This window comes from Frankliniella occidentalis, unplaced genomic scaffold (assembly GCF_000697945.3).
Source record: "Frankliniella occidentalis isolate FOCC.00 unplaced genomic scaffold, Focc_3.1 Scaffold233, whole genome shotgun sequence".
Lineage (NCBI taxonomy): Eukaryota > Metazoa > Arthropoda > Insecta > Thysanoptera > Thripidae > Frankliniella > Frankliniella occidentalis.
Window position 1 is genome coordinate 455753 of NW_026267359.1, and position 10146 is coordinate 465898.

The 10146-nt window shown below is 43.3% G+C and overlaps 3 protein-coding genes across 4 annotated transcripts; 1 reads left to right on the top strand and 2 right to left on the bottom strand.

Moving 5' to 3' along the window:
• Positions 1-204: 204 nt before the first annotated feature.
• On the bottom strand, positions 205-3799 carry LOC113209688 (uncharacterized). Its single transcript, XM_026427340.2, has 8 exons — positions 3589-3799; positions 1943-3459; positions 1638-1868; positions 1449-1566; positions 1135-1223; positions 927-1039; positions 709-849; positions 205-631 (listed from the first exon to the last, which is right to left on the bottom strand). The coding sequence occupies exons 1-8, from the start codon at positions 3670-3672 to the stop codon at positions 318-320; spliced, it is 2607 nt and encodes an 868-aa protein (XP_026283125.1). The 5' UTR covers positions 3673-3799; the 3' UTR covers positions 205-317.
• Positions 3800-4060: 261 nt separating this feature from the next.
• On the top strand, positions 4061-7705 carry LOC113209637 (nucleolar protein 58). 2 transcript variants are annotated; one of them, XM_026427273.2, is made up of 12 exons: positions 4061-4232; positions 4764-4840; positions 4936-5047; positions 5125-5330; positions 5418-5617; positions 5698-5843; positions 5922-6048; positions 6153-6316; positions 6387-6681; positions 6765-6851; positions 6932-7024; positions 7199-7705. In XM_026427273.2, exons 1-12 carry the CDS (start codon positions 4188-4190, stop codon positions 7330-7332), a joined length of 1686 nt encoding a protein of 561 aa, XP_026283058.1. In that variant the 5' UTR covers positions 4061-4187; the 3' UTR covers positions 7333-7705. The 2 variants fall into 2 exon arrangements, with proteins under 2 accessions (XP_026283058.1, XP_026283059.1); XM_026427274.2 differs by having other exon boundaries at positions 6768-6851.
• On the bottom strand, positions 7517-10131 carry LOC113209638 (beta-3 adrenergic receptor-like). The gene is made up of 3 exons (XM_026427275.2): positions 9914-10131; positions 9332-9794; positions 7517-8485 (listed from the first exon to the last, which is right to left on the bottom strand). The coding sequence occupies exons 1-3, from the start codon at positions 10057-10059 to the stop codon at positions 8057-8059; spliced, it is 1038 nt and encodes a 345-aa protein (XP_026283060.1). The 5' UTR covers positions 10060-10131; the 3' UTR covers positions 7517-8056.
• Positions 10132-10146: the final 15 nt, after the last annotated feature.

Consider the following 10146-nt stretch of genomic DNA (forward strand, 5'->3'; position numbering starts at 1 on the left):
CTGAAACCAATTTTCTGTCATCTCTGTTCAGTCTTCTAGTCATCTAGAAATTTAAAATAATTGACAGTCTTGCAAAGTTTTAGTCTTTTTTACCATGCCCTTCTATTGTACAAGAAGAGTCATGTAGATGGGAAAAGTTCTCAAAAGATAAAGGCCAACTATTCAAAAGCAGTATTGCATGTAAAATTGTAAAAATCAAGGTAGTAATTAAAATCTCAACATATGTATTGTATAAAAATAAAAACAGAGCAAATTTCTTAAAAGTTCCTTCTGGAAAACAGGAATAGAAAGATTTAAATTAAATATATATCTATTTATCACAATAATTTGGGTTGCTGCCGCAAGGTAGTGATGTCAAGAATTTTACTGGTTGCAGTAGTTGCCTGAGGATGTTTCCTTGAAGATGCATGATGCAGTGGAGCTGGGTTAGTACGACCTTTGGGATGACTCTTGTTAGCAGTTTGCAGCTGATAATTGATATCCCTTGATGGCTCCAATTGTGGAAAGTTGGATCTTGACTTGACCTTTCCTGATGGCAATCGGGACTGTTTCCCACTTCCTCTGTTGAGAATTGGACTGTGATAAGGTTCTTTAGTGTTGCCATGATAGCCCTGGATGTTTGCTGCTTCTTCTGGGATATAAAAAGTATTTGCATAATACACGTCAAGGAGCACTAAGTAATCAAATTTCTGATTGGATGTGCATTACCTAGGTACTGTTCAGGGTTGAAGTTTTCGGGGAGAAGATTATATCGCTCCAAATAGCGAAATGTAGCAAATGACATGTTAGGAGCTGGCATGTTAAAATTTCCTCTTTCTTTCCCTTTCCCCCCGCGAGTCTTCTTGGGCTCTGAAAACCAGCAAATTCCAATTTAACTTACAAAAGAATAAAGAAACTATTTCTTAATGAAACTAAGTTATGATTACTTTTAGTTTCTAGACTTGACGCTAGTTCTTCAGGGTGATTTTCTTTCAAATATCTTAGTGCCATTTCCTTCAGATTATGTTCACCTTTGATACCTGTTGCTTCAAAGGCCACTCTGAAATTCATGAATTAGTAAAATTAAAACATGCCAACAGGAAATCAATTTAAAATAATGCAAAACAGAATAAAAACATTTGAGAAACACTTTACCTTTTGGACACACTGACATCAGTTTGCTTGGAAGTAATTGGGGAAGAATTTCCCACATCCCGCTCCTCCAGAATTTTATTGACTTGGCCCTGCAGGAAATTTTAAAGAGCTAAGCTTATCAACACATTTTAACAAGAGGGAAAATAGTAGTGTACAAGTGAATTTCAAACTGTTTACATGTACAACACTCAATCTTTACCATTTTTTATTTTTTATTTATTATTATTATTGTGCACTTTCACTTTTTCCCCAAAAGGGAGGATTGAGTGGTTCTTATAAGCATTAATTTCATAAAAATATACCAAACTACATACCAAGACATTATTGTAGAATGTCCTTCCAAATGGTTTGTGAGCAGTTTCGTGACTCTTATCTAATTTGTGGTCATTTTCCTCAGAATTTTCAGAATCATCACTTTCTGTGGAGTTGGACCTAATCAGGAAAATAGTTAATGAAGGTCCTACAGGCCTTACACCCACAATAATTATTTAAGGAATACTTGCTCTTCATCAGATGATGAACTGCGGTAGTCGGGTAAATCAACATGAACTGATGACATGGGAGATACAGGCTGCTCAGTAACAGTGGGTAAATCAGCACCATTAAATGTAGAATACTCATTTGGTGTCATACCAGCTTTACTAGCTAGTACAGCTTGACAGCCCCTCACAGCAGATATAGCAGCTGATACCCCTGGATTGTTGCAGTTACATCCTTCAGAACAGGTTTTCTTCCTGAAAAATTAGAAATAGAGTTTAGAGATATTTTTTCCAAACTAAGACGATTCTATTAAAGACACAGAACTTACATTTTGGATCCCGTTCTCGGTTGCTCTGATACATCCCTTGAGATTTGTCTCACCTTCTCTGGTTTGGATGAGTGATTCTTCACGTCAATGTGACCTTCTTTTGATGAGCATTCTTTGCAGCACATTCTACCTTTGTCTGAGCTGGACTTTGAGGTAGAACTTGCAGAAGTTGTACTGCTGTCATCACTGGATGGAGACTTGCTTGAGTTGCTATTTTTTGACTGGCTGCCTTCATGCTCAGAGACATTATTTCGCCCTACTCGGCCTCTATATGTGACAGTTTGTATAAAACTTGTCATCACACCAATTGACATTTTCTGACAGTCATCCTCGGCATATTCACAGTCTGAGGTTTGAGTTCCTTCCTCCGTAACTACTGCTTTAGCAGGGTTAGTTTTCAATGCTGGGAGTTTCTCAACCTCTTTTTCTTTGAGGGGAGCTTGAGCCGAACTCTGCTGCTGATCTTGTGACACTAACAGTCGTTCAACTTGAGCCTGAAGTGTTTTCAATTGATCATTCTGGGCCAGAACTATTTTGTATAACTCATCATATGATACTTGAGGGTAAGGAACACTGTGTAATGGGTGCAGTTGGCTGGGATGATGACAAGCCACAGAAGACATGCAGCAGCCTTGATCTGGAAAGGACCATGAACCACCACTTTTCCTCAGTTGATGGTACTCAGCCGGATGAACATTATAATTTCTCTCCTGATGCGGGTAAGCATGACGTGGGTGGTAAGATGACTCATTACTGGGCAATTGAACATTACTTTTCATATCTTTGTAAGGAACTAAAAGTTCAGAATTTCGACCATTGTTTTGACTTCTGACATCAAAGTTATCCAAGTTGGCAGAGGTAAATGGTCTGATAGCATGAGGTCCTTGTTGGTTTGTCAGAGACTCGGGCATCTCAACATTTGGTTGTGGCTGCAGGATATGGTACTGGGCGTGCATGTTACCAATATTACGAAAACCATTCTGAGCATGTGTTTGGCTGACAAACGCATTTGGTTCAGCAGTGGGACTGGTATATCCATTTGGTGCTGAGGTGTGATGGGTATGCAGATTTGATGGTCTGGTAGGTGGAGCACTCTTGGAAAGAGGATGATCCCCTACACTTTCGACTTGCTGAGTTCTCACAGCAGGAGCACTTGTTGGGCGTTTCTGAAAGTCAGTGTAGGTCACAATTTTCCTTACGGGCGGTAAAGGTTTGTTGGAAAGATGTTCGGTTACTTTCTCCTTGGGATAGCCCGTGATATCTCGAGGAGAGCCATTGCCACTCATAATCGTAGGACTACAGTGTTTCGATGACAGAGAAGTAGGATCACATCCTCTTTCAATGTTCTTCGCAACTCCACTGAATGGAGCATTGCCTGTCTTCAAACGCCAATCATTGTAAGACAGGTGATTGAGAACAGTTTGGGACTGAACAGATACATTGGGTGGAGCTGGGGCACTGCTCTGAGATGTTTCTATTATTGATAAATCTGGAACCGACGGGCGTGGGATCATGTCCTGTGACCAAAACAAACATCAAGAATACATTTTGAGGGGATTTGCACGATGGGATTGACGGTCAACAACACTCTCAATCATCACCTAAGCTAAGGTTAACATGGAAAAATATGATGCTCTAATACTTACCGAGAACATGGCTGGTAGTGGAGTACGTCGTGGTTTTAAGTCGTCCGAGTGCATTGAAGTGTCGCTATTACAGTCCATATTCATACGACATAACAATACAAATCTACAATAATTTGGTAAAGAACTGTCAGCTGACAAGACAACTATTGTTTGTGTTTTGGCATCGGCAGCTTGAGCTTGATTTCATTTGGCGCGAAAATTTGTAACAAATGGGTTTTCGAAAGGGAAAAGGGGGGGGGGGGGGGGCACCGACACCAACATCACAAATCACCAACGATTTAAAATAGAAAAGGCAGTGTCAAAACTTTTTAAAGTCTGTAATCAATTTAAGAAAATAAAAAGTAACTTTTAAAGCTTTTGAATGAAAGCAATTGATGTACAATCAGTGAAAACCACAAAACCCTGAAAAACCATGGCCAGAACTACCTCGGTGTGCTGCAGCAGAAGACGGGAAGAAGATCAACAAGAAAACGCAGGCGGAAGTTAGTTGCCTGAAGATTCGTGTTGTGTGTGTGTGTGAGGGGCATCACGGCATGCCCGCGATTGTGTCTTAGTCGTTAAATTGTTAAGAATTTTATTTGTATTTAAGTCTTATCAAGATGTTGGTGTTGTTCGAAACTCCGGCGGGATACGCTATTTTTAAGGTATGCTCACCTGTGTGCTGGAAATCTTCTGTATCTGCTGCATTTTGTTTACGCTTTGCAAGGTGTTATCTGTGGACCTCGTGTGGTGGAATACAACGTGATATTACTTTTCCAAAAGTCGATCAATATGTTCTAATTTTGCCTTTAAGCCTCCATTTTCTTTCGTCTTATTTAATTCGTTTCATCCCTGCTTATTCAAATAAGTGCGATACTCGCTTTCTCGACCGAAGTGACCCGCCGGTATTTGCTATGCTCAGTAACACACGTGCCTGTAGGGGTTGTGTGTAATCTCATTAATTGTATGCTGTGACTCATTTGCAATAGAGTTTTAACATGGAATTTGTCATGTTTGAATTTTATTTGGTGCTACCTGTTTGATCTTCAGTGTGTGATTCACCTTTCGTCGTTAATCATTCTTTTGGTTTTGATCTTCATATTAACCTCACTTTTTTGCTTGCTTACCGTGGTTGTAGGCTTTTTCATGGTAATTTTTTTTTAGTATTTCCATTTATTGTTTTTCTTTTTTCTCAGCTCCTCGACGAGAAGAAACTTAGCCAGACAGAGAATCTTTACAATGACTTCCAAACACCAGAGGCAGCCAGCAAAGTGTAAGTATCTTGAAACTGTAGTACTTCGGCATTGCTTCTTGTAGTAGTTACAGTTGTGAAAATAATTTTACTTTCAATTGATTGTTAACTTGCAGTGTCAAACTCAAGCATTTTGAGAAATTTCAAGATACAACAGAGGCCCTGGCAGCCACCACAGCTGCTGTGGAAGGCAAAGTATCAAAAATGTTGAAAAAAATGCTTAAGAAGGTAATTTTAGGAAATCAAATGTTTTACATGTTGAATATATTTGTCTACATTCCATTCATTAATTCAATCTTTTTCAGCAAGTTGCTGCTGAGGGTGTTCATAATGAGCTGCTTGTTGCTGATGCTAAACTTGGCAATGCTATCAAGGATAAGCTTTCCCTTTCATGTGTATCGAACACAGCTGTTCAAGAGTTGATGCGATGTATCAGATCTCAATTAGATGGTCTACTGGCTGGCTTACCCAAGAAAGAAATGACAGCAATGGCCCTTGGTCTTGCTCACAGGTACATATTTTTTACTTAATTTATTTATACTGTATGTATTTAATTTATTCATAAGACCACTAATTTTTATTTACTTTTTACTTCTAGCTTGTCCCGGTACAAACTTAAATTCTCACCTGACAAAATTGATACCATGATTGTTCAGGCAGTTTGTTTGCTTGATGATTTGGACAAGGAACTCAATAACTACATTATGCGCTGCCGAGAGTGGTATGGCTGGCATTTCCCTGAGCTTGGAAAGATTGTCACTGACAACATTGCATTTGTTAAAACTGTTAAACTCATTGGTGTGTATTGTGTATTCTCTCTCAGGTGTCATGCACCTTACATTTTCTTCTCTTAATTTTCTGGCATGCCTATCTTTCAGGAACAAGGGAGAACACCTCTAGCACAGATTTATCTGACATCTTACCTGAAGATGTAGAAGCTAGAGTTAAGGAAGCTGCTGAAATTTCTATGGGTACTGAAATCTCAGATGATGACATAGAAAATATCCTTCACCTTTGTGATCAGGTAAGGTGCTAATCTTTCCTTCTCTCCATGTTTAATGTTAATGTTCCTCCTATTAATAATCAAACCCATCTTTATCAGGTGATTGAGATTTCATCTTACCGTACTCAGCTGTATGACTACTTGAGAACAAGAATGATGGCAGTTGCCCCCAATCTTACTGTTCTTCTTGGAGAGCTTGTTGGTGCTCGTCTCATTTCCCATTCAGGTAAAGTAGTGGTCCCTAGTGTCAAATATTTTTTACCATAATTATGATGAAGCAGTCCTCAACTCTTTGCTTAATTCCTAATGGGTATTTATTCTGATTTTCAGGATCTCTCGTCAACTTGGCCAAAGCCCCTGCGTCCACCTTGCAAATTTTAGGTGCTGAGAAAGCTTTATTCAGGGCTCTTAAAACTAAAAAGGATACACCTAAGTATGGTTTAATTTACCATTCAACACTAGTTGGGTCTGCCAGCACTGCCAACAAGGGCAAAGTAAGAATAATCTTTCTAGTTTATTTTATTTGAGTTTCTTCAGATTTGTTTTAAAAAAATATTCTTGCAGCTTTCCAGAATGCTTGCTGCAAAGGCATCACTCTGCACTAGGCTTGATGCTTTAGGAGAAGATAGCACTCTAGAGCTAGGAGCTGAACACAAGGTCAAGTTAGAATCACGCCTCAGGTTACTTGAAGAAGGCAACTTGCGTCGGTTATCAGGCACTGGCAAAGCTAAATCTAAGTTTGAGAAATACCAGGGCAAGAGTGAATTTAAACAGTATCCTGCTGCTGCTGACTCCACTCTACCCACCAAAAGATCACATTCAGAATCAGAAGATAAGAAGCCCTTAGTTGAGGAAATTGGTAAGTTGGTTGGATAAATTTGATGTTTAATTTTTGTTTGGAGTCTCTCACATGATTGTATTTTAAATCTCTTCATGTTTTAGAAGTTCCCAAGAAGAAAATTAAACTGGAACCTGGAGCGGGACCTTCATCTTTAGTTACAGAAGTTAAATCTGAGCCAGAGGATGATGGTAAGTTGTTCAGAATATGTTGTTGATACTGTTTAATTACAGGCAATATACAATATATTAATGTTTCCTTTCTTTACTAGATGAATCATCCAAGAAGAAAAAGAAAAAGAAGAAGAAGTCAAAGGAACAGTCTGAAGAAGAGCAGGAAGCAGTTGAAGTTCCTGATGTTTCAGGTATATTGTTTTGTTGTTTTTCCTTCATCCTTTTTACCAATTTGAATTTGTGACTTCCGCCCCGAGAGTGCCACTATCTATCTATCTGTCCTTTTTACCAATTTGAATTTGTGTATACTTGAACTGTTTTGTTTGTATGAATCATTTTCTACATTATTTTATTTCATTTTCCAGATTCAGGAAAGAAGAAGAAAAAGAAGAAGAAGAGTGTTTCAGAGGATGTGGAAGATGTTCCCATGGAGGAAGAGGTTCCAGAACCTTCCAGTGAGAAGAAAAAGAAGAAGAAAAAGAAGTCAGTATCAGAATGATTTTGATTTGATTGTGCATAATATGTTACCTATCAAGGAGGAGCTCTACTTAGGTACTCCAATTTCTCTTTTAGTTCTATGCCATAATTTCTTGAGTATTGTTCTGTTGTAAAAAATATTTTGAGGAAATTTTATTTTCTGTAATTTTGGAAGTACTTTAGATAAGTATATTTTATGGCATGACTTTTGTTACTTATGCATACATGTGTTGTATGTAGGATTATATGATCGCTCCTAAGAGCAACTGTTACGATTTATTTTGTTTTACTGATAAAATGTTGGGGTTGAGTCATCTGATGGTCTGATCATTTAGAGGGCATGACTGAATCATTTGTCTTGACCTTTGAAAATAGACTCTTTTGCTTTTTCTTGATATCAAATTGACTTATTTGTACCCAGTCCTCTTGATTAAGTTTATTAATATCAGATCATATTTTATAAACAAATTGTTTTATTTCACGACGGTAGAAAATACACTTTTCCTCATCTCAGTACTCGCACAGTAGACCCCCTTTAAGTAATGACTAGCTAAAATTGAGATAAATAGCGGAAGGAAGCACAGCTCTCGGAGCACCACCTGCTGTCAGGTGATGAGTTTTGTAGGGGCGAATTAGGCCCTAAGTAATCTTCACACTCGAAGCGTACTGAAGTTCTACTTGTCCCTATTTACCTCTGGAGCCCGTACCCACAGTATGTACTACAGTCTGCAGCCTCTGACCGCTCTTCATACGTGGTGGACCTTCTTGCGCGAGCGCGAGGCGTCCCCGTTGGACACGGGCACTGGGACGCGCAGCTCGATGACGGTCTGGGCCAGGGTGATGACGCTCGCGGTGGGCGCCAGGACCGGGACCCTGGGCTCCCTGGCGCCGGAGGGCACGAGCAGAGTGCTCGACGAGGACCCTTTCCTGGGCGAGGGCGACGGCGCCCGGGTGGACACGGCACTGCCGCTCCCCGGCGGCGACAGACTGTTGGCCTCGTGGTCGCTGGGGGTGGCCAGGCCGGTCTGGACCATGGTGTTGTTGGTGTTGGCCGCCGACATGGTGCAGAGGCGGGCGTTGGACGCGAAGCTGTTGAGCTCGGCGTCGGCGCCGGTGGTCATGAGGTGCGGGCAGCCCAGGTGTGACGAGGGCAGGCCCAGCTTGCTGAACATCTCCTGCGCAGCACAAGAAGGTTCCCGTGAACAGGGGTTGGGTCGGCGCCGGACGGGACCGTTAGGTTGCACAATATTGATCAAAAAGCACCCGCCCGCACGTCGGGGAGACGAGCCCGAGTGACGTCACTGCGCATACACCAAAACAGCCCTTGGCCGGCTGCTCTATGCGCCTGCGATGGGGATAGGGCAGTCCGTCGATAGCACAGCAAACGGCACTCCGACTCGGCGCCGTCCGGCGGAGGGCGAGTGCACGGTTCACTTTCCAGCCCCAGTTGTGGGAGAAAACTTGTTGGGGAAATCTCAGAGCACTTGGCGGTCGATGTCATAAATATATGAATGTAAAATCAAGGCCCTCCCGATATCGTTTAGATTTTGATATCCTTTAGTCATTTTCATTTAGCACTCAGTGGGATCGGGATTTTTGGTACACACTCAAAATAAGATTCCAAAAGCCTATCTTTTTTTTTTTTACGAAGCAAACTCCATATGTTCCACAATAAGTTAATAACTACCCCTTCTTGGAGATGCCACCACAACTAACGGATCCTCCAGCTGACGCATAGGAACGTTATTTAGAGAACACTGGGCGATAAACAGAAACGTTTCGTGTTCTCAGGGCGGGCCGCAGGCCTCACACAGCCGCTTGGCGGGTTGGCCCACCCCGCGTGTCACAGGCGTTTTCATAAGCGTCGCCTGCCTGGGGATCACACGTTCATGTCATGGTCGATGGTCGAGGCACGTTTACCTGGTGCACTGTAACGTTCCTGGGGGAAACGTTCGTGGTCGGGGCACTTTACCCGGGTACTTTAAAGATCCTGGAGAGGAGGAACTCTTCGAGGTACTTACGTTGAGCACGCGCTGCACGGCGGCGCGCACCTCGCCGTTGCGGTAGCCGTACACCCAGGGGTTGAGTGCCGAGGAGGCGAACAGCGGCAGGGACAGGCAGAGGGCGCGCAGCGAGGACAGCAGGTGCGAGCCGCGCACCAGGTCCACCACCATCACCACCTGGAACGGCAGCCACAGGCACACGAACAGGCCGACGGTGATGGCGAGCGTGGACGTGTAGCGCGAGGCGAAGGGCGCGTCGCTGCCGTCGTGCGCGTGGCGCAGCGAGATCTCGACGCTGTAGATGGCGCGGTGGTGCGTTCTGGCCACCAGGTACACGTACACGTAGCTGCCCACGACCAGCACGACGCACGGCGCGTACACGGCGCACAGCAGGAAGACGGCCACGCCCGGCGGTCGCAGGAGCGACCCACCCGAGCACGCCGACGTCTGCGACGCCTCCAGTCCGCCGGCCCCCCACAACCTGCAAGTCAAGCAGCAAAGTGAGTATGCTGATGGCATGAAAGAAACCTTTAATTATTGTTACGTTCGCACAGTATTACACGAAAGTTAAATTTTACTGGTTACAACTGTAGTGCTCACCTGGCGGCGAGCGGCGCGGCCCCGACGAGTCCGGCGTACAGCCAGAGGCCCGCGATGTAGCGCTCGACGGAGCGGTGCGTGATGAGGTTGTTGTAGCGCAGCGGCTGCGCCAGCGACGTGAAGCGGTCCACGGCGATGGCGGCCATGACGAGCAGCGAGGCGCAGCACAGCGCCGTCAGCAGGCAGTGGGGCAGCGCGCACAAGGGCGCGGCGGCGGCGGCGGGGGCGGGGGC

Coding starts and splice junctions, on each gene's coding strand:
- LOC113209688 (XM_026427340.2), bottom strand. CDS start 3,672: ATGAATATGGACTGTAATAGCGACACTTCAATGCACTCGGACGACTTA. Junction 1,224..1,448: donor CATTCTACAATAATGTCTTG/GTATGTAGTTTG, acceptor AATTTCCTGCAG/GGCCAAGTCAATAAAATTCT. Junction 632..708: donor CAACCCTGAACAGTACCTAG/GTAATGCACATC, acceptor TTTATATCCCAG/AAGAAGCAGCAAACATCCAG.
- LOC113209638 (XM_026427275.2), bottom strand. CDS start 10,059: ATGGCCGCCATCGCCGTGGACCGCTTCACGTCGCTGGCGCAGCCGCTG. Junction 9,795..9,913: donor GCCGCGCCGCTCGCCGCCAG/GTGAGCACTACA, acceptor CTTGACTTGCAG/GTTGTGGGGGGCCGGCGGAC. Junction 8,486..9,331: donor CCGTGCAGCGCGTGCTCAAC/GTAAGTACCTCG, acceptor TGTGCTGCGCAG/GAGATGTTCAGCAAGCTGGG.
- LOC113209637 (XM_026427273.2), top strand. CDS start 4,188: ATGTTGGTGTTGTTCGAAACTCCGGCGGGATACGCTATTTTTAAG. Junction 5,331..5,417: donor GCCCTTGGTCTTGCTCACAG/GTACATATTTTT, acceptor TTTTACTTCTAG/CTTGTCCCGGTACAAACTTA. Junction 5,618..5,697: donor TAAAACTGTTAAACTCATTG/GTGTGTATTGTG, acceptor CCTATCTTTCAG/GAACAAGGGAGAACACCTCT.